This window comes from Panicum virgatum, chromosome 7N (assembly GCF_016808335.1).
Source record: "Panicum virgatum strain AP13 chromosome 7N, P.virgatum_v5, whole genome shotgun sequence".
NCBI classification, from domain to species: domain Eukaryota; kingdom Viridiplantae; phylum Streptophyta; class Magnoliopsida; order Poales; family Poaceae; genus Panicum; species Panicum virgatum.
In genome coordinates this window covers 303770-326297 of record NC_053151.1, presented here as the reverse complement: position 1 = coordinate 326297, position 22528 = coordinate 303770, and the positions used below count along the sequence as shown (strand labels likewise).

The following is a 22528-nucleotide window of genomic DNA, read 5'->3' as shown; positions in this document are numbered from 1 at the left end:
TTAGGTGGGCCAAACTGCTCATTGGTGGTCGTTGTTTGTCTAGTAGGTTAGATGGTGATCCACATTTCCTTTTCTCCAGATTAGTTTCTTTTCAATCATTTTTATTTTATTTTTCTTATTTTCGATATGTTACATATGATGAGTACCTATTATAGGTAGTATACGCTATAATAGTTTTGTCCATTATCTATATAAGTTTGTCTCATAAATGCTATATACAAAGTTATGTGCATAAATTTTTTTTCTACGTTTGCAACGACAATTTTATCCATAAATAATTATGTCTAATGTTATACCAAAAAATTATGATAGTAAGTTTTGTTTCTCTTGATGAAACATATACATAATTTATCATGATATATAAAAATATAGTTTTACCATCTTGACTAATATTATATATATAACTTATGACGCTGATTAATATATTCTGTTGATGACTTACACCTTACGCACATAACTTATAATAACATTTTGTACGCTAAACTTATATTTTTATAACTTAATACTTCTACGTATAACTTATATTTCGTGAGCATAATTTTTGACAGACAAGCTTATAACGATAACTTATCAAACCATAACTTCTAGGCTTAGATACATAATATATTTATAATATACATAATCTATACTTCTAACACAAATACCCCGTGAAAACATAACTATTGCAAAAGGTTGCCCCACCCACACATTTCCTAATTGGGATGGTGTCGATGCCTCACTTTTTAGAAACTTGAAATGAAAAATAAAATTCCCTTCCTAATTGGGATGGTGTCTCACCGATGCCACAAGATAAATCCTTATTCCCCTTGAACCAATCTTCCATACCTAGTTTTCTCTTGTGCGCTAGTAGATCGATCCCTTCGCTAGCACTCCACTTCATGTTGTACTTTTTGTGCCATTTTGCATTGCAATATGTCAATTATTCCACTTCATTTTGTCGGGTGTTACCATGAAAAATTAACTTCTTTTACAACATGAAACAAAACCTTATTGCATCATCACCTAGACTTTCTATGTTTCACATTGACAAATGTACCGTACTATGTTATATCCCATGTGACACCTCCCTTCTATGCCCATGCCCGTGGCATATATTAGTCCATGATATTTTTCATCTCATTATGAAAATTCAGACGTCTCTATCGAGCGCCACTATGATGTAGCCTACTTAATAGCTAGACTTCCAACAAATTAAATAATCACAGATATATGGTCTCAGATTATAGTTAACCATGTACCCTAAAACAAAGATAAGATTTTGGAAAAGATAGGGTAATTTATAGTTGAGTAGAAATTAAATGTAAATGATACCATCCCTAGGCATCCCTCCGGGAGCGGATCCACTGGCCATGTCCAGATCTGGAAGGAGGTGGCGAGGGCTGACAACGAAAAGGTGAGAGAGTGGATGTGTGGAGGAACAGGTGGAGACCAATTTTTTCGAAGGAGGTGGCGGCGAGGGCACCGACACCGGCGGAGAACACAAGGGAATGGATGGCGTGGAGGAACTGGCGTCGAAGCTATCGAGGGAGGGAGGTCGGAGCCGTCGGAGAAGAGGAAGAAGGGGTTAGGGTAGGGCCGGGTCGGGGAAGAAGGGGGTTAGTATTTTATTCAAATACTAGATTTCAAATGTTGAATTTAAAATATTTTTTCAGGATTTTATAGCATTCGAACCGAGCCACAAAATTCTTGCAAAGTTCAAAAACAACCCTTTTGTTCTTTTTGTTGCAACCAATCTACAAAATATTTTTGAGTGATTCTTGTTGCATCATGATCTTGGTGATTTTATCTCCTTCCAGAAAATTTTCCCATGATTTTTGGAGCCCGGGATCATCTCGTTTTTGAATTTCAAACATTGCCCGTTGATTGCGTTCCCCGAGCCCACCTGTCAGCCACCCCTCCCTCCTTTCCCGCATGCTCGCCTGCCGATTGGGCAACAGAGGTGGCGGTGTCCCCTCGGTGGCTGCCAGTTCGGCCAGCGTGGCCAGGGCGCCGAGCCCCCCCTTCCCCTTAAGAACGTGCCCCCTCCCCTTTTACCCCCAAACTCTAGCCCCATTTCTCCACCATAACCGCCACCTCCATTGCCATCCGCCGCCGTCGATTTGGAGCCTCCGGTGGGCCATTCTTCGATTCATCACATCCCGACCTGGGCCAACTGAGAGGTCTGCGCACCCATGATGATGAGGCCCAGCCATAATTCAAAATAAAAGATTTGTATGAACAATCCAAACTCCAATTCCAAAGTAAAACCTGATCCAGTACGTAAATCATTTTGCCTCTTGCGGATGCTCAATTTTTGTTTTTTTTTCCATAGTTCCATTGCCTACTGGGTAGCCGTTAGTTTCACAGAATTTGTGTTCAAGGCATCCCGGTGTCTTGGGTTTTAGGATCTTCTCCTTGTTGTGCCAAAGCAGATCGATCTCGTTATCAATAAAAGCAGATGGAGTCTCTCTTGGCCATTCTCGCCACACAAACCAAAAGCAATTACCTGCGACGCACCCATTTCCTTCCGCAACGTCTGACTTTTTGGGTGGCCCTATTCCCATCAGCCAAGGCAGCAGACGTTGACAACCCCTGTCACGTTACTTTCGGAAAAAAACAACTAAAGGCCGTCGCAGCCGTTTAGCTGGATGCACAGTGCCCAACGACCTTTTCATATGTGTGTCGTGACTCGTGAGTGGTGGCAGGTTGGTGCCGAGCGCACGATCATATGGATAGTCCTTTTCCTCGTTCCATTTTTCGCATTCCCATCGCCTGTTCTAGCTCTTCCTCATCGCTGACCTGACTCGATTCGTGGTGCTTCTCTCCAATACCGGATAGATCCATGTGGTTCTCAAGTCTGAATCAGCTCGCGATCGCCATGGCATTCTCTCTCGTACGCGCTGACGCCCTGACGCTCTCGGAAACGAGCAGCGGGGCGTTGCCCGTTGCGTGCGTCCCCTGACGGGTCGCGGTCACGAAAGTCGCCGCACTTTGGCCCGCATCATTCGCGTGTTGACGCTTCGAGGCCGTGAGCCCGTGACCCCGTTTCTTCAAGATCCGAAAGGAAGAAATGGCCATCTCCGTTTCTGGGAATGGCGAGGCCAAGTGTAGGAGGGCAGATCTTACAAGTGTCCCCCGCTTTTTAGCCCCACTGCTCGCGGAAAAGTTGGTGGACGTGTTTGTTCTTGTAGAACCGATCCATCGATCCTATCATCTTAAGTAAGCGCATAGCGTATCCAGAGAGATGATGTCCGGTTCATGCCGGTAGACCATGCGTGCGAGTCGTGCTCGCCGTAGTGGGCGTTGTGGCTCCGGAAACCTTGCTGAAGGGCTTTGAATTTGAACCTGCTGTTCGAGTTGGGTAGAACGGGTAGCATCGCCCTTCGATGGGCAAGCACTTGTGGCGCCTGCAAAGTCCAACCAACAGGATCGCCTTGCATTGTGTCCCCTCCACCTCCAGATGGAGGTGGCGCCCTGACGCGCTGACGGCCCAACTCTTAAAACACACGGGCACAGCCCACCTCTCTTTCCCCCACAACCCACCCACACATCGCTCGCTGCGCGCGCTCTCTCTCTCTCTCGCCGCCGCCGCGCCGCCGGAACCGCCGTCTCGCCCGCGCCCGCTCCAGAAGGTGAGATCCCCGTCTCTCTCTCTCTCTCTCTCTCTCTCTCTCTCTCTCTCTCTCTCTCTCTCTCTCTCTCTCTCTCTCTCTCGGACTCCTTGCGCCGCCGCCCCTTGCGCCGGCGGCTGGGAGCGAGCACCTCCGCCTGGATCTACAACTGCCGGCCGCCGCCCAGGGGAATCCCAGGTAACTTGCCATCTCAGCTCCCTGACTTCCCTGTGCGAGAGGTAGATAAATGGATTTGAGTTGTTCATGTCTCGCGTTTCGTTGTAGATAATAATACGTAACAAGCATGGCTAGTTCAAGTGCAAGTGCAAGTTCACTTTCTCCGTCACCTAATCCCAGTGCTGCTGGTTTGATTATTGAAGCAGTGTACAGCAGCATCTTTTGGACTCCCTTCAATTGTAGTTTATCTTGCCTCATCGGGACTGCTTGCTATATTTTTGTCTTCCCTGTCTTGAATATTCTGTTTTGTTTATTGAGAAAAGTAGAAAAAAATAATTTATTTATATATATTTGACGTATCGGCGTATCCTGGTTTTTGGAGATTTGCCGTGCCCGTATCGCGTATCGGTGAAACATAGCTCTCGAGTGGGTTTCCACGGATTTCCGTGCAACGTTTCATGCACCCTGAATTTGCTGGGCTTGTTGCGATTGCCGAGCCCTCTGATGTGCTCTGTTTTAACGCATCGCTTTCCACTTGCAGGAAAGCTCAGGTGAGGAGCAGGCTACCACGAAATGGCGGCGTTTCTGAGGTCAAAGTGTTCGTCAGGTATTAGCTTCATCACCTCGGAGGTTTCAATTTTACAATGGGGGGACGTAGCGATAGCATCTGCCTTCAGATACTAAAAGCGATTCAGTTTAAGTAAGATTAGATTAAAGAAACACGCTTCTCTGCTTGTTTTATATACGTCTTTTCACTCTTTAGAAGATCAGAGTTGCTCATGTGCACTGTGGTTGATTTGATGATGTCGGTATGAGAAAAATCGTGCCTGATATTGTGTATCCTAACCTTGGTAAAATAAATAATTAAAAAAGAATTCATGACAACTAGTACAACCTTACCTGGTTCAAGTTCTGGCAATGCGTTGTGCTTGCCTTGTTTCTATATATATGATTCCCCCGCGGCTAGGCGCGCGGCCAGCATGGCCACGTCGGCCCAAATTCTACGTGCCGTTTGATCTGAATCTGAAAGCTGCCAGCTCATCTCCTTCCTCCGCGGTATGGTCGCCACCATCGTTTACATTGCCGGTTCCTTTTCACACGGTCCCCTGCCAAAGCCTGCTGCGTCTTCCTGTGAGCACCTTTCTATTCCTCCCTCCCAACACGACAGTGGTCCGCGCGGGGCCATGGAGCCGCAGGCCGTATTTACAGCGACTCCGGTCCGCCCTTTCCCACCACGCGGCTTCATGAACCTTCCCTTCCCTCTCTCTCTCTCTCTTCTTCTACCGCGTCATTCACGCTTCTTCCCCCGCAGCTGCCTGCGCCGCCACCATCCTCCTCCCTCGCCCCTCCACCACTCCTCTCCCTCTCACCTCCTCGCGCCGAGCTACAACGGCAAGGCCGGACAGGCTGCTCGGCTCAGCTCGGCTCCGGCGGGGCGCGCGAACGTCCTCGTCACCCTCCCGGCCATGGCGCCGCACGGCCATCCTCCCTCTCTCCCCGGCGCGCTGCCGGCCTGCGCGAGCTCGGCTCCATTCCTCCCCACCGCGCGCTCGCCGGCCATGGCGGCAAGGCCGTCCCCCCTCCCCGCGCCATCCCTCTCCCCGGTGGCCGGCCACGACATGACGGCGCACGGCGAGGCTGGCGCCCTCCTCCCTCCAAACGCGGCAGTGGCCCGCGCGGGTCATTGCAGCCGCCGTCGTGCCCCGGACCGGGACCCTACAGGCCGGCCACGACAGGACGGCGCACGACGAGGCTGGCGCCCTCCTCCCTCCAAACGCGGCAGTGGCACAGGTCGATGTTCTCTCCTTTTTTTTTTTGGCAGCGCTGGAGAAGCAGGAGGGTTTCTTTGTGATCTATACACGCTGCCAGTGCCGATTTGTTGGATGGAATTCAGGGAAGATTCAACTAGACTGGACATGCTACTCAGTAGGCATTGGTTGAAATACACTTGGTGCATTGTTTTAGGGTTGGAGACGTTACGATTTATTTCTACAACTGTTGACAGTAGTCATATACATTATCAACAAAAAATCCAACTTACCAATTGAGAATGGCCATTCAGTATTATTTCTATTGTAGATTGTGAGCAACGAATATGGTCTGGCAGCAACAAAAAAATCTTGATATTAGAAATTCATTGCTCACAGCTTATGCCAACAGTTTTTTTTTTTGTACGACTAGCTGCTTTGAGTGACAACAAGTGTAGTGCCTTATTCAGATTTTTAGTATGCTCCTTGAATCATATTGTTCTAACTTCAATTGACTTCTACTGAATCCTTTTTACACAGGCAAGAGTAGTACAAGACGTAAGAACCACTTCAGGGCTTCCGGCACTATCATGGTCCCGAGAACCTGGACAAATATTTGCCATGAAATTAAAGAGAGCTGCGTGTGCTTATTTAAAGTGGTTACCCGGAAATACATGTTAATCCTGCAAGCTGCAATTTCTATTTGATTACACAAAGATAGGCAAAAAAAAAAGTATGTCTTAGCTCTACCATGTTGCAATTAATTTGTGCGCAGCCCCTCTGACGAATCCTGCAAGCTGCAATTTTAATTTGAATGACCCTCTTTAGGGCTTGTACGCAGAGGACGAGGAACTGCATACAATGGAAATGGAACCTAAAGCAAGGCTACATAGAATGCTTACTACAAAGGTAGGGTGTCTGCTCAATGCTCATGGTGTTCACCATCCTTTTCAGCTTCATGGTGCTCAATGCTTACTGAAAACTGGTGCTTGATGCCTGATCTAATTTTTTTATCAACTGGGTATTGATGTCTGCAGATGTGACACCTACTGATATCTATAAACATTGATAAGGACTTTGAGTTTTTGGATACAGCTGCGTGCAATTTTCATTATTTGTTACATTCAGTGCATTGTAAGGGAAATTATTAACTTTACATTGTAAGCCTTCCCAGCACTTCAGAGCAGGCGGCAAGTCGATGCACCGGGCGGAGCGGCGGGCGGGTGGCTCGCGCGAGGCGGCACGCTAGCGGAGTGGGTGTCGGCGGGCTGTGCTGTAGGTTAATCTTACGATTCTATGGAATCCCAGTTTGTACTAGCAAAGATTTTAATGAGGTATCCCTACAAGTTCACCTATCAGTTACATTCATGAACTGAAAATTAGTAATGTACTAATGTGCAATGATTTATCCTTCCCCCGTTACCATATGTATCATTGGTAATTTGCTTTCCTGTTATGTTTTTTTTTTGTTTGTATACACAAGGATTTAATTCGACATGTATGCACACATCATGACATCAAAACAGAGTTGACAGCCAAAAATGTGTTCCTTTGTTCCATTTCCTGATCTGAACTTCATACATTGTGCACTGTTCAGAAGTTAATTAATTGTTTTAGATATTTACAAGGTATCATTCTACTGTGGCCATCCTTTCATCATGCATTCAATCAAATTGACAAAAAAATGCGTTTGCAAAGTGCTAGGTGTTTGTTGCTTGGAACACAGGATGTTTCACATCTTCTGTCCAGTCAAATGCATTTCGGAACTATTTCAGAGCTTCCTGTGTCAAGTGATCTATGGATAGGATATACAAGCTACCTGGATAAGAACTTGAAGGTTCTTATAGAAACTTCTTTGCCAATACATGTTGATTCAATCATGATGATATTCTATCTTTTTAATACCAAGAGATGCTTTTCTCTGCAGGTGCCTTCTGTACTTAGTAGTGTTTATTACAGAACCACAAGAAACTGCACATGGGTTGGTGAGCTATGGGTCCCTTATTCGCTATCTTTGGAGCGAATTCATTCTTCTGAAGAATAGGTACGCCATGTAAGCTCCTTAGTTCTCTCTGCTGACACGTAGCTGGAGATTGTGCATATTAGATTCTTAGATCTTATATGTGTGTGAAATAGATGACACATTTAGTTCTGCCACCATTGTTGAAAAGGTAAACTGATTATAGTTCTGTATAGTTTTTTTAGGTAGCTGTAGATGTTTACTGCTTTTATATAATGGTAGCCCCGTTATAAAGTTGCCAGATATCATATTGCATTGATATAATGAAACAATTCTCTTATCATAAGATTACCTAATATCTGCTAAATGTCCTGAAACATCCTGGCAGTCATCCAGCAGAGTACATTGTGACAGAATTGAATGCCAAATGTTTTCACTGCAGTTTTTCCCTATTTTCCTATCTATTTTGGTGTTTTTGGAAGTCTGTTATTCAGCTTCACCTATTTCTTTTATGTTTATTGCGAGCTAATGATATATTTGTGCCTGTACATTTCAGTTGTTTGAACGGGCAGTGCAGTGCTCTTTTCCAACCATGTAAGAGGTGACATAATTCAACTCTATGTGCATTAATGATAGGCATGCTAATTGAATTGTGCACATTGGAGTGTGCTTTGGCTGCTTAGGAATGTCACAAGTTAACAAAAAAAAAGTGTATAAAAAAAGTGAGTGTTCCTCCCCCCTCCACTTCATGTACCAAATTCTAAACCTGATCTGGTAGTGCTCACTGTGCTTTACAGGTATGCTTTAAAAATCCGCTTTTTAGTTCCTACATTAAATATGAAACGCGAAACAAAAAACTGATCTTTGTGGGGACCCATGCTGCTACTGCTGATTCATGTTTTCTAGGATTATGTTCAGAAAGTTTCTTTTTGCATAGCCACTACCTTTTGTTCAGAACTTGAAACATATTTGACACTACATGCTTGCAAGAGTGCTAGATTTAGACACAGGCATACACAGAAATACTGATGCTCAGAAAGTTAATTTCGCATAGCCAGTAGCTTATGTTCGGAACTTGAAACACATTTGAGACTACATGCTTGCAAGGGTGCTAGATTTACATGCTTGCAAGGGTGCTTGATTGACACAGCCATATATAGAAATGCTGATTTTGTTAGCGCCTTAAAGTGCACCACATAATAACCATATTAGTTCAGAGGCAGTATTTATTTCCATTTGCATCAATTCAAAATAATATTGCTTCTTCCAACGCCTTATTTTTAGTTGAGCCCTGCTACTTCCGATATTAATTCACTGCAACTCTCTATTCCCAAAAGTACCTACAATACTCTCTGCTATTCAATAGACATGACTGCTGTGATGATAGGATATCCTTCCTGATTGCTATAACAAAAACAACTTGCTACAGGACAGAACAACGTCCACAGCCTCCTACCATCAGTTAAATCGTCAACTTCTTAAACATCCTGAACTCAGGAAATTTATACATTTTCCACATGAAAAACAGTTGTTTTGAATACTCCCTTACAATTCTGTGTTTTGCTAACTTCCTTGACAACCCAACTTCAGGAACACCTCCGGCATGAGGCTTTGCGCCCGTCAAATGAATGCAGTCTCCAGCACCTGAAGAACATCCAATGCGGCTAGCTAATCCCTTAATTTTCGTTGTTCTCTTAGTATTGTAAAATATGTGATGGACAAAACTACTCTGGAAGGATTCTGTACTTCATGCATTGTAAAATATGTAATGGATAAAACTACTCTAGAAGGATTCTGTACTTCATGCTTAATTTCTTATGTGCTATTCTCTTTGGATTCTCTTTGCACATAGCATGTTGTCTGCCATCGTTACCTGCTCCATCTGTTAACCACGCTTCTAATAACCAGGTTGATGCCTAGATTGTTCCACAAAGTGATGGCCGTTTTCTAGGTCCGTTAATCCCATCCAGCTTCTTCCAAATTTCATATTCCTCAGATTATATTGTTTGCATTCTACTGAAACTAGGACCACATCCAAAAATACAACTGTTGCATGCCTGGCTCAACAAGACCACAAAACATTAAGTTGACAATAATTCCGTTTCTTTTGAGAGCTAGCTGTACTATAATGGGATAGCTATTTATTTAGGATTGAAATAACCTCATAGTCTGCCAAGAATTGCTCAGATAATGTGGTAGATTAGTTTTCTTATCTTTATAGGTGGCTAATTCATAAGCCTAACTAGCAATCTTTGGCGTTGGCTGTCTCTTATTAGCTACTGTAAGTCTGGTTAGCTCCTCTCCCCGTTTACTTATACTGACTAAAAATTCATGTACCCAGACACATTTGGATGGCCAAGTTCAGTTGCTTTCCGCAACAGTAATAATATGAATTAAGCTCATTGTTGCTTTTTGGTTCTTACTGTTACGACGACATGTGTCCCTAAACCATGTGAGCTATCTCCATGGACATGCAATTTTAAGTTGTAGCAGTAGGGGGAAACAAATCCTATCTGAAATGCGCACACCACATTAGGTTTCGCTTTTCAGCCCTTAATCGCCTTGGTGTTTTGAGCCCCCTATTTTTTTTATGTTACAACTGCTGCCTTCTGATGCCCTCATTGCGGTGTTAAGCTTAATGAGAACCTGCTGTTATTCTTTTTGGGTTGTTTTTCTTCTCAAATTTGCAACAGGCAACATTGTATGTCCTTACACATGAAGTTGATTGTGAACAACAGGAGCAAACAATTCAGTTCCTTTATTGTCCCTACAATACCTTGACATTATTCCTCTTTTATTTAATGAATGTGAGTAATTTTAGTTAGTATTGTTAATTGGGATCTGGAATTTGTCCACCAAATTTTGTTTAGTATGTTTGCACCTTCTCCATGTGATAATTCAGCAGGTTTGTGTTGAATTAAAATTCCATGCAGACAACAACCTTTACACCTGAGCTGCATGTAGATCTGCCTTGGTATCCTTTGTAAATGTTTAGCATTTTGCTAGCTTAACAAAATGACTGAACTGGCTGTTTAATATAAAGTATCATCGAACTATTGTAATCCTCTATGTATGGACCATTTAGTTGTTTTACCTATCTTTTGACAATTATAGCTCTACTACAAATTTATTCATACAGTTACTGTGCTTTCTAAAACAAAAACAGAGGTCATATTTGGCTTGGAACTGCCCCGGGTCTGACAAAAATGATGGCAAGAATTTAACTATTTGACGATTTCAAATACTTCTTGCGCTTCCTAAACTGCTTACAGTGTCATATCTCTGTACTCCTTAACATTTGGGTTACATTTTCTACTTGAGTGTGAGTCCTCTTTAATACTTAGGGTACATATGCTATCTGGGCTGTTTTGCACGAACTGACCCGTTACGATCTTATTAGGTTACACCTGGAAAAAAATAGAAATTTATAAAACTTTAACTCTGACCTTCCTTTATCCATTTTCCTATCAGATCTTACAAAATTTACATACTATTTTTAATTTCCCTACACTTCAAAACATCTACTACTACCATAATAATTACCAGTAAGATTACAAAGGAATTATGCGCGCGCAACACGCGCGTAATCCACTAGTAACCAATTATTGCAAGCTGAATAGACATGATCTAGTGGTGAATGATGATCTGGTCATATTGTTGAAATGCCTACAAAACTAGAACCGCTGATTCTGTGCAGCTGCAGCCGATGTCTAGCTCTATGAAACTGTCTAGTGTTGAGACCTTAGAAAAGTTTCTGATAATGTTTGAATCACTGTGATATGATGCTGTTCTAATCCAAATTGTCGGAATGCTTCTTGATCTATATAGTTGGACGTACTCTGATTGGAAGCCTTGGAAATAATTTGTATGGAGCCACCAGCTCATCTGTGGAGGCAGTGACAAGACCTTCTCATTGTGATGCTATCAGCCAGGTGAACTGAATCTACCATGCAGAAACATTTTATTGTCCTTAAACATATATTCGTTGTTTTGAATAAGCTTCTGGAATGCAAACTGCTGTTTTCTTCTTCTTCTTTAAAGTCATATGATAACTTGCACTGAAACTCTTAATTTCATTAAGGAACAATTGTGTGTTTTTGATTTTTCTCATTATATCTATTATCCAGCTTGTTTGTTTGGTTATCAGTGGTCTTGCTCCATACAGCTGAATACTTGATTAACTTGTATTAATATTAACCTGAGCCTTTTTTCATTGCACACTCTTCATGAGTGTGTTTGCCTGATGGAAACCAGCTAAATCTCTGGAAGGATTTACTGGGTTTTTTTGGCTATGTTATGAAGCTGACACAGGATAATTTCTGGAATATAAAGTTCTCTTGAAACGCTTGCATATATCAGCACTGATGTTTTCAATGAAGAAAAAGAAACATTTCTTGATTTCAGACATGTCGCATTGTTCCAAGTAACTGCTGGTCAGCAAATCAATTTGTTGTTTCTCTTAATCCATATATGGTAGCTTACACCGACATTCTAAGTTTTGATTTATGATCGATTGTTCGTATTTCAATTCTCCCCATGATATCCATGATCCAGTATGTTATTTGGCTGCCTGTAAATTTGCATCATATATCTTGATACTTCAATAACTTTCTTACTACCTGAGCCCTCTTCAGGTTCCTTATTTTTTTTCATTTTAATTACCTCAATTAGGATTGTAAATAGTTCCTAGGACAAGCTATATTGCTTTATGAGGCACTCTTCATATACTCTTCTTGAGAACGTTCAGTTTGATGGAAACCATCTGAGATAAAGTAATTAAAATGCTTTACTGAATGGGAAAGAAGGTTCTCTGTAAGCTGCTATATAGTGTGAAGCTAACAAAATAATTACTGTAATATTGACTTCTCTTAAAATGATTACACATCTCACTTTCTTTATTTTCCGAAAACAAAAAATTGAATGATAACATAAGCTCTTATCCCATTTTCAGCAAATCAGAACATTCATCCAGATGAGAACCAACCTCAAGGTCGTGGACAACTCTGGAGCGAAGCGGGTTATGTGCATTCAGGCCAAGAGGGGCAAGTATGGAGCAAGGCTTGGGGACATGATCATCGGATCTGTCAAGGAAGCACAACCTCGTGGCAAGGTCAAGAAAGGAGACGTCGTGTACGGAGTGGTCGTCCGGGCTGCCATGAAGAAAGGGCGCAGTGATGGCAGCGAGGTCCAGTTCGATGACAACGCGATAGTCCTCGTAAACAACAAGGGCGAGCTGATCGGCACTCGCGTCTTTGGTCCGGTGCCTCATGAGCTCAGGAAGAAGAAGCACCTCAAGATCCTGGCATTGGCTGAGCACATTGTTTGAGATGTCTTCCTGCTTTGGTATTTGCCTGATAGTTCTGCAGAGTGAAATGAATGTGGTGTTTCCCTTAAAGAATGTTTCTAGGGATGTTTTTGTTCTCTGTTGAATCGTGATATTAGTATATTTCACTTTTGGGTTTGGCCGTTTGTATTCGCAATAATGTATCTTGAAAAAAAGTTTGAACTATGGTGAGTCCTTATGTATCACGATTTGGACTTCCATTGAACATGAATAGTAGTGTCCCATTTTCATGACCAACGCATGCGTATGTATCATGTTCTCATATTACGTATGAGCTGGAGCACTTTCAGGGCCGGCCCTGACTTTTTGGTGGTCCGGTGCGAAAATAAAATGGAGGCCCCCCATTCACCATAAAAATATAAGAAGTTAAATTAGCAATCGGGCATGATAAACAGGCGGCGAATCGGTGATCTGCAAACAACGGCGGCGTCTGGCGAGGAAGTCAAATAGGCATTGAGGTACTCCCTCCATATTGGTAAAAGAAGACGTTTAGGACAGGGACACGGTCTCCAAAACACAACTTTGACCTCTAGTTACTAAAAAAATATTTATAGAAAAGTGCTACACGTATACTTTTATGAAAGTATTTTTCTAGACAAATCTATTCATATAATTTTCACATTTGCAAATTCAACAAGTTAAAAGTTATTGATGATTTACATTCCCAATGTTTGACCCAAACCATGTCCAAAACGTCTTCTTTTACCAATACGGAGGGAGTATGCACCTGTGTAGATGGTGCGGGACTTATCGATTGGTCTTCTTCTCTATTAGGTCGACTCTCTATGTAAACCTGCAAGTAGGCTTTGTTGGCACTTGCGACTTTTTTTTTATCCCAACATAGCTCGTTGTTTTATTCATCCAACTAGGCAGAGATGTCACGCCCAACAATACCCCAACAATACGGATTACAAATTTTGGGAGGGGATCATGCCAAATACTTGGTTGATTCAGTTCTTTTCAACACCTAAACAAACTAATTTATAAACATAAATGTTGTTTGTGATTTGACAGATCTTTTAGCATAGTATCTTTGGAGGCCCCTATTTTTTGGAGACCCGGTGCGGTCGCACCGTCCGCACCCCCTCAGGACCGGCCCTGAGCACTTTGTATGTTGTTATCAGGATTCACTACCCATGATTGATTGTGGGGTTTCTTGTTGCTGCCAATAATTGGAGAAAACTTTTCTCATGCAGATCTCCCTTGCAAATTACTCTAGTTTTTAATGGTCTTGCAGGTCAGCAGCAAAGCACATGAGCCGAGCTCAATTGGCCTTTCTGCTGATCCAAGTCTGAAGGCATCTAGTGTTGCCCTTCAACAATGTTTCCCGGGACGGTCTTCTTGTCTGTTTGAACTTTGAATAATGTATTCTGAAATGATAAAAGGGACCGTTTGACCTGCAGTGAGTCCTGGCAGAAAAAAAATTCATATTTTTTAGTTCCATTTAACATTGATGTCCCGTTTTGATGGCCAACATTTGGCACTTTGTTCTAAGTTCTTTTTTTTTTGCAGATTTTTCCCCCTCTGCAGATCTTAGCGAGAGAGGGCAGGAGTGGTGGGTACGAAGAGGAGAGGCGGGGGTAGGAGAGCAGGGTGGAATCGCCCACGCGGGCGCCGGCGACGCCGCCGAGAGTGCCGTGGGCTCTCATTCCTGATCAACAATGGCTGTGTTCGGCTGGCTGGTGCTGGTGGCTGGTGCTAATTTTTTGTGAAAGAAAAGTACTGCTGGCTGGCTGATGCTGGTGGCTGGTGCTGGTTTTGTGTGAGAGAGAAATACTGTTGGCTGAATGCAGCGAAGATGAAGCGAACAGAGTCAATGAATGTCTGTCAATATTGATGTCCCGTTTTGATGGCCAACATTTGGCACTTTGTCACTAGCCATGATTGATTCTATGAGTTCTTTTTTTTTGGCAGAAAATTTTCCCCTATGCAGATCTTCCCTTTCCAATGATTGTTTTTAGTGGTCTTGCTGATTAGTTCCACTGTAGCTGAGCTGTGGTGTATTTGCCACTTGCCACGCTGTTGATCCTGACCTTAAGGCATGGCATGCAGTGTCTTTTATGATGAAATGCTATGTCTGGCCAGGTCAGGGTTAGGACATGGATCCTAGAATCAAGCAGAGCCGGTGAGAGGGAGATGCTCACTGGTAATGCCGATGCATGGTCGCCTTGCGTCTCTCCTCACCTAAACAAAAACAAGGAAGAAGCGCGCCAGGTTCCATTTCTGCAGGAAGCGAGCGGTCTCGTGTCGTTGCATGGCCCGGCTCTGGCGCCGCTGCGGCTTCGGCGGCGGCGCGCGGCGCGGCGGGGGAGGAGGAGGCCGGCGCGGGCGCGTGCTGATGCGCGCGTGCTCGGGGCAGGGGTGCGTGGACGACCCCGCCGAGGCCTGCGCAGCGTTCGTGGCGCGCTCCGCCCGCAGCGTCGCCGGCCGCATCCACGCCGTCTGGAACTCGTCGCCCAGAGCGGTCCCCGCGGTGTACCACCACGCCGACGACTAGCGTCAGGACTCGCCGTCGCCGTTCTCGGCGGCGCGTTAGGAATGGTCCACCAGATGGTAGCACCTTCTCGATCGCGTACGCATACTGACATACTGTTGAGATGCAATCTTGTCATCTCAGATGTAAATGGAAACTGCAAAGTGTTTGTGCTCACTGGCAGCAGCTAATCGATCCATACCTACCAACCGCAAGCCTATTGCCCTATACTGGCTACAGCCTACAGCAGCACGTGCGGGGCCCGCCGCGCCGGGACAAAAATACCCTTTCCGTGGCCGGCGACGGGACACTGACAGCGGGCCCAGCCTCTGTTCGCCGGGGCAAAGCGGGGCTTCAGCCATCCCGCCGCCGCCACCTGGAGGACACGTGTTTCGAAAATTCCTCCCTCCCGGCCCAACGGTCACCTCCTTCCTTTCTCGCCTCCCCGTTCCCCTAATCCAATCCTCCCCCATCCTCGGATCTTCCCGCCCGCCCCCAACGGATCGCGCATTGGGAACTCTAAATTTCTTACGTACTGGGAGAACTCTCAATTTTTTAGTGGTTGATGGTGCTAGATCTGACTGTCAGACAGACCTGGCTCCTCAAAATCAGATTTACGAATTCACGATGTCTTGCGTTGATTTCAATCTTCAGAGGATTCCTATGGTCACTGAAAATTTCACCTACAGGATTAATAAAGATTACAGTGGCATGTCAAATGTTAACCTTTTTCTAAGCTAATCGTATATGCAAGGAGAGAGATGCACATCTAGGGCTATGATTCTACGTTAGGAAAATAGCGAAAACTGTTCAGCGAAGGCAACACGATGATGTGATCATGCGAATTGCCCAGTTAACATTTGAAATGGTCATTAACTTGTGGTCCAATCAAATCATGCAATCACATTGAGTTGCAAAACTTTGTTATGTATAATCGACGACTATCATACATTTCAAATGCATCCAGCTAATGTTTGTGTGCCAGATCTCCAGCTTCAATCCTTCTTTCACGCCCAGTTCTCTCATACCAAATCCGTTATAGGGACTAAACTAAACGTTACAAAGATAAGCACAGCGGCTCTTCAAAGATTTGCTTCATCATTCGCTCTTCACTTGAACTCTGCTACTCCTGCAAAACAACAGAGCCACAGGTCACATTATATGCAATCAACAGACTATATTTCACAAAAGGGAATTAAAACAAAAGAGAATTAACAAACATTTACTTGTAGAAGTTGAATAAAATGCATAAGATATCGTGTATCTTATTGATTTCATATAGGGCACCAATCATAAATGGAAACCTCTACCACTCTTTTTTATTAAAAAAACTAGCACTGTGGGGGGAAGTTTTACCTAAATTTATTTTAAACAACCAAATACAACATTTAATTAAAAGGGGAATAAATATATTGTCCTAAGAAACATAAGTGGAAGACTAAGCTAATACATGTGAAACCACAGCCTCTAACAGATAAAAAAGGATCGTCCATGCAAACTGCATACTATTTATTCTGAAGAAAATAATTGATTAAGACAATGATTTCATATCTTTCTAGCAAGCACAGGAATTATTGCTAACATAATAGAAAGAATAACAGTCAGTGAATGACAAAAAGGAATAAACTGACAGAATAAAAGGAATGTGTTTCCTCAGTAGAGATCTGAATATGAAAATCCAGATTAACATCGTCCTATAGTTTGGCTGTGTATCTAACTCAAGGCATACCCCATACAACATGATTATTTGTATCTTCTCGCTACAAACTTGAAAAGGTATGCCCCATACAACATGTTTATTTGTATCTTCTCGCTACAAACTTGAACAGGTTGAATATGAAGCTTTTAGTACTTACATTTCAATGATGTCCCGGCAAGACAGGTTAGCCTTGCTTTTGTGTTAGCCTCTGCCAATGGGGTAGGCTTTGCATTCCCAATTGTCCGAACATCCCATACCCTTATGACACCATCGGATGAAGCAGAAGCAATTAGATTGCAGAGCTCTGACCCATCCTTCCGAGTATCAAAAACAACAACCCCTTTTACACGAGTTGCATGAGCACCCTCAATGCGTGAGGAGACCTTGCCGCTGGACAAATCCCAAGCAGTGATACCACGGTCCTCTCCTCCAGTGTAAAGGACTCCATTCTGAAAAATACCCAAGAACATGTTAGCAATGTGCAAAAAGTAACTGGGTTTCAATGGAAGACAATAAGCCAATGGAGGTAAATCCAAAGACAAAGAGCTAAGATATGGGCACACAGAGCATCTGAGATGAAATTCAAGCTTACATATCAATCTGGAAATAGTGAGTGTCTAAAATCCTAGCATGAAGCCACATGAGATGTCAATTGAACATATTATGGACAATCAAAAAGCTGAATTTGCATTCACAAGATGTTAAATTTCACCAAATTTTCAGCCCTTGCACACTAATCCACTCGTTATAGCTCAATCCTCAGCATTCATATGACCAACTCAAAAGGATGCAGTGCGATGACAGGCAATGGCAGCAGTAATAGTACCTTGGCAGGCGCCATGGCGAGCACCCTCTTGCTGCAGTCCATCTCATGAATAATCCTTGCATCCTCGGAGTCGTGCACGGTCACCTTCTCCTCGGCGGCCATGACGAAGCGATCCCCGCCATCCTTGTCCTCAGCGTACGAGACCGCCGACGCGGGGCGCTCGAGGCGGCACGCGAAGCTGCGCCGCCCCCGGACGAGGTTGACCATCGCGAGAGCCCCGGCGCGGCCGACGGCGAGCGCGACCCGGCCCGACGGGTGCACGGCGAGGCCCTCGGCGGCCTCGTGGCGGGGGAACGCGCGGAGCGTGGCGAGGAGCGCGAAGCCGTCGGCGTCGTAGAGGTGGAGCGCGCCGTCGTCGCAGGCGGCGAGGAGGTTCCGCGGCACGGGGCCCCGGGAGTAGAAGGCGAGCGCGGAGACGGCGGCGGACGGGTCGAGGAGCGGGCCGAGGTCGGCGGCGGTGGGGAGGTCGTAGAGGCGGACGGAGTCGTCGGCGCCGCCGGAGGCCGCGAGCCCCGCACGCGGCGCCGCGGCCACACAGCGGACCGGGCCCGTGTGGGCCGGGTAGGAGAAGAGCGGCGCGAGGGTGAGAGTTCCGGACGACGAGTCGGTGGCGGCGGCCGGCGAGGTCAGGGTCTTGAGGGAGAAGCCCCAGATGAAGCGCTCGTAGGAGCCGGCGACGAGAGCCATCGGAGCAAGGCAGCAAGCAAAGCCCGCACGCCGCCGCCGCCGCCGCCGCCGGTGTGTAGGGGTTGGTTGGGGAAGAGAAGAGGGGAGGAGGGTTTTGGGGTTGGAGACTTGGGTGGCTTTGTGACGCCGACTTGTGGGGCCCACGACACTACGGTTGGCGCCGCACGAATCTTGACGAGCTCTTTCGCGTGCTGGTAAGCGGGCCCCACAGACCAGCGGCCGACGGTTCATTCGCTGGGCGTCGAGCACGAGAAGGTGGGCGCGCGGCCGCCGCCGGCGAATCTCCCTCAAGCCCGACCGGCACATGGCACTTGAGCTAGCAGAAGCGGATCGGCGTGGCACCCGCAGCAGGCTCCTCCCGGTCTGCTGCGGCCACCGCTGGGCTCAGTCCCCCCCCCCCCGGTTCCCGTCCTCGGCGCTCCATCTCCCCCGAGGCCTCTCTTTCTCGCTCGCGTCGTCTCGCACGGACGCACCATCGCTCGCCACGCCGCCGTGCCGGAGGAGGCGAGGACGGGGAGAAAGCAAGCAGGAAACAGGTGAGCATCTTGCCAGGTAGATTTTCTTGGTGTCCTAGAAATCAACTGTAGTCATGTACGGTTATTTTTCAAGCATTCAATAGAAGGTAGCGCGTTGGTTTAGAGAACCACTACTATTTTCAATTAATAAGAACCGATACATTCAGATCATAATTAGTTTTGGTTTTGTGTCCCTATTTTCCCCCACATTTACAGATTGTCCACGTCGAGGTTCTATTGTATTGTTGATGGAGATGAAGATGGGAGCTTAGAATGTGCCAAATGCTAACTAATTAGGCAGATTCATCCCTGAGCTACCTCTGGCCACCACTGTCAGAGCAGTTACCGACCCCGGTCTAATTGTAACAGCCATGTCAGCGCCATCCAGCAACACCCCGCTCACTGCGGCCAACAACATCCAGCCATTTCTTGTCCTTCACAAGGCTGCTGCATCCTCGCAGCCATCTTCCCGTGCTCGACGCCGGATTCAAACCTCAGAGCCATCCTCCCCCAACCCCTATTTGGCAGACAGATGCCATGATGCAGCCAGTGTGCATTGCGAGGATGAAGGGGATCTGGATCTGTATGAGCAGCTCCGCCTTGAGGCCTTCCACCAAACCTGATCCAAGATTCAGTCTACGATAGATGAGGTCCTCAAGGGCATTAACCTCAAGCTGTTTGACCAGGTGCTGCAGTGGGTGAAGGAGTCCTTCTCTTTGGTCCGTGCCATTGGAAGACCACACCACGCTGAAGTCCAGCAGTCGTACCCTCTCCTGACTGATGTGATCTGCAAAAGGATCCCCACAGCGTTCATTCTCACCAAGAATGCAGAGTTTGTCGATGACATCACGACATTTCGGGATCTTGCAGGGCATCTGGAGTCCAATGGATGTCACCTAGCCAAGCTGTCAGCAATTGAATTATCAGCAAAACATGGAGTTGGTGGTTGCTTTAGGAGCCTGTTGAGGCAGCTATTATCCGATGTTCCAGATGTTGCTGGTGTATCTGCGCTGGTATCTTGGTATTGTGAAGCTGAGAACTATGACCAGCCTATCATTGTTATAATTGATGATTTAGAGCAATGTTCTGGTGATGTGCTGGGAGAGCTTGTGATGATGCTGAGTGAATGGGTAATTAAAATTCCAATCTTCTTTGTAATGGGGATAGCAACTACCCTTGATGCACCAAAGAAGCTTCTCTCATCAGAGGCTCTTCAACGATTAGAGCCCTGTAAACTTACCTTGGGGTCTCCATCGGATAGAATGAATGCACTTGTTGAGGCCATCCTTGTTAAACCATGCACTGGATTCTGCATCGGCCATGAAGTCGCGAAGTTCCTCAGGAATTACTTTTTTAGGCATGATGGAACAATAACTTCTTTTATTAGCGCTCTCAAGCTTGCATGTAGTAAGCACTTCTCCTTGGAACCCCTGAGCTTTCTGTGCGTTGGAATGCTTGAGGAAGTTTGTGAGGAATTTTGGCGTGATAAGTTTGAAGCACTTCCCCAGCAGATACGGAAATATGCTTTTGGTTTTCCCTCATGTGCAAGTGCAAAGATCTCAAGCAATTCTAGCAACAATATTGTAGGAGGACTCTCTAAGCTGTTGAAATTGCAAAACGATTGGGGCTCTGTTCTCTTGTGCCTGTATGAAGCTGGAAGACATGACAAAGTTCAGCTTTTGGATATATTCTGCGAGGCGGTCAACCCAGATCTGCAAACTGAAAATGTCCTATTTGTCTCTGAAGTGACTTGTGAAAACTTGTCAGGATTAAAGTCAGGATGTGGTAAAGGATCTATAGCCCAAGTAATTAATACAATAAGGCACCTGCCAATGGAAACTTTATTACATGTCCTTGAAGTTTGGAGCAACCATTTAAAAGGGATGAGTGAGATCAACGACAAAGTGAAAGAGCTTCAGTCAACCACAATCGGTGCAGATAGTTAGGCCAGCAAAGGAAAAGTGGGCTAGGAGATCAGCAGCCAGTACTGGAAATGGTACAGTTCCACTGAATGAGAAAGCTGCTGTTCTATTACAGAATGTTACTAGTAAATATTTGGTGCCTATTGAGTGTTTACCTTTTCATGAAATCATCTGCTTCAAGAATGTTGACATTCTCCAATCTGCACTAATTGGAAATCCAAGAAGATTGGTTCAACTTTATCTGCTGAAGTCACAGAGCCATCTGAAATGCTCTTGTTGCAGGAGTGGAACTGCTGTATCAGGATCCTTGCATGACACATCAATTATGTGCAATCTAGCCCAAGAATATGGGGACGTAATTAACCTTCATGATTGGTACATGACCTTTGAAGGAATTATCAACAGCAAAAATTCAAAAACCAAACGGAAATCCTACAGTTCTCCCTCGAAGAAGAAATCAAAACCCTCATCTCCGGAGGGTAGAGCTATGAGCCAAGCAAGGTTCTGCAGGGCTGTTACTGAGATGCAAATCACTGGCCTTGTACGGATGCCAAGCAAGAGAAGGCCTAATCTTGTTCAGAGAATCGTATTTGGTCCTTGATGGTTCTGTGACGACGAGGTCCTTGGTCTAGTTTAGGCCTCAGCGCTTGAGAGATAGTTTTTCTAATTCTTTGAGTAAGAGTTTTTTCGTACAAGTTTTGCCCAAAACTAAAACCTGTGCTGTAACTTTGGGTTCTTTACACCCTTTTCTTCTTAATATATTGATACGCAGCTCTCCTGCGTGTTCGAGAAAAAAAAATGGGTTCAAAATGGTTCTGTGGAGATTGGGTTATACTGGTTTGAGGCCATGGTCGCCAATTACAAGGTGACACCACTGATGGTCCATTATGGATGTGTTGTGGACTTATTAGGCCGTGCTGGCCGTTTTATGGATGCCATTCAAGTTATAGAGAGGATGCCCTTCGCGCCCGATGCTTCTGTGTGGGGTGCTCTTCTTGGGGCTTGCAGGCTCCATGGAAATGTGGAGCTTGCAGTGGAGGTTGGGAAGAAACTGATGGCCCTTGGCCCCCAGCAATCAGGTCGATATGTCACTGTTAGGAATGTTTTTTTAGAAGATGGTAATTGGCAGGCTGGTGTGAGAATCGGAGAGGTGATGCAGGAGGCTGGAATCAAGAAGATAGTAGGGCAGAGCAGTGTGGTGCTTCATGGTCATGCCATTCTTTGATTACCGTACATTGCAAAATGCGTTGGTCAAGAACAGATGCTCATTAATGATTCTTAACATATGTTTCTTCACATTGGACCCGTTCCACATGGGTATAATATAGCTTCAAAGAGATGTAAGTACCAAAAATTCATTGCTTGGGTTGCCCTTATTCATGCACCTTATGCCCTTAGGCAATATAAACCATAGTTCTACCGTGAAAATGTTGTGGAAATTTTTGCAACACAGTCATACTTGAACCAGTCTACTGATTATTGAATTTGCAGTATGCATGCATACATTTTTGGCACGCATACATTTTGGAAATGGATGCATGAAGCATTGAAGCTATTGAAAAGTTTCTAGCCACCCATGCGAAGAAG

At 45.1% G+C, this 22528-nt stretch overlaps 2 protein-coding genes, 1 long non-coding RNA gene and 1 pseudogene across 12 annotated transcripts; 3 read left to right on the top strand and 1 right to left on the bottom strand.

Annotated features, from left to right (window-relative positions):
* Positions 1–3514: 3514 nt before the first annotated feature.
* LOC120681716 (50S ribosomal protein HLP, mitochondrial-like) lies at positions 3515–13051 on the top strand. The gene is made up of 4 exons (XM_039963338.1): positions 3515–3788; positions 4309–4374; positions 11304–11407; positions 12427–13051. The coding sequence occupies exons 2-4, from the start codon at positions 4341–4343 to the stop codon at positions 12799–12801; spliced, it is 513 nt and encodes a 170-aa protein (XP_039819272.1). The 5' UTR covers positions 3515–3788; positions 4309–4340; the 3' UTR covers positions 12802–13051.
* Positions 4980–9884, top strand: LOC120681735. Of its 10 annotated transcripts, XR_005678038.1 has the most exons (6): positions 5565–6248; positions 6344–6424; positions 6690–7352; positions 7443–7559; positions 8032–8076; positions 9066–9884. It is a non-coding gene; the product is annotated as an uncharacterized LOC120681735 (long non-coding RNA). The 10 variants fall into 10 exon arrangements; XR_005678036.1 differs by adding an exon at positions 4980–5558 and having other exon boundaries at positions 6056–6248; positions 7443–9877; XR_005678039.1 differs by having other exon boundaries at positions 6690–6849; positions 7214–7352; positions 7443–9308.
* A 3118-nt stretch (positions 13052–16169) lies between the features above and the next one.
* On the bottom strand, positions 16170–18588 carry LOC120681701 (p21-activated protein kinase-interacting protein 1-like). Its single transcript, XM_039963321.1, has 3 exons — positions 17818–18588; positions 17149–17440; positions 16170–16421 (listed from the first exon to the last, which is right to left on the bottom strand). Coding segments are annotated over exons 1-3 (981 nt in total). The 5' UTR covers positions 18505–18588; the 3' UTR covers positions 16170–16419.
* A 789-nt stretch (positions 18589–19377) lies between these two features.
* On the top strand, positions 19378–21542 carry LOC120681674 (annotated as a pseudogene).
* The last annotated feature ends 986 nt before the right edge of the window (positions 21543–22528 follow it).

Bases quoted from the DNA above. Each gene is read 5' to 3' on its own strand.
- LOC120681716 (XM_039963338.1), top strand. From the start codon at position 4,341: ATGGCGGCGTTTCTGAGGTCAAAGTGTTCGTCAG. The intron at 4,375-11,303 runs GTATTAGCTTCA...TGATCTATATAG, and splicing joins GAGGTCAAAGTGTTCGTCAG to TTGGACGTACTCTGATTGGA. The intron at 11,408-12,426 runs GTGAACTGAATC...TCCCATTTTCAG, and splicing joins ATTGTGATGCTATCAGCCAG to CAAATCAGAACATTCATCCA.
- LOC120681701 (XM_039963321.1), bottom strand. From the start codon at position 18,504: ATGGCTCTCGTCGCCGGCTCCTACGAGCGCTTCATCTGGGGCTTCTCC. The intron at 17,441-17,817 runs GTACTATTACTG...GGTATTTTTCAG, and splicing joins TCGCCATGGCGCCTGCCAAG to AATGGAGTCCTTTACACTGG.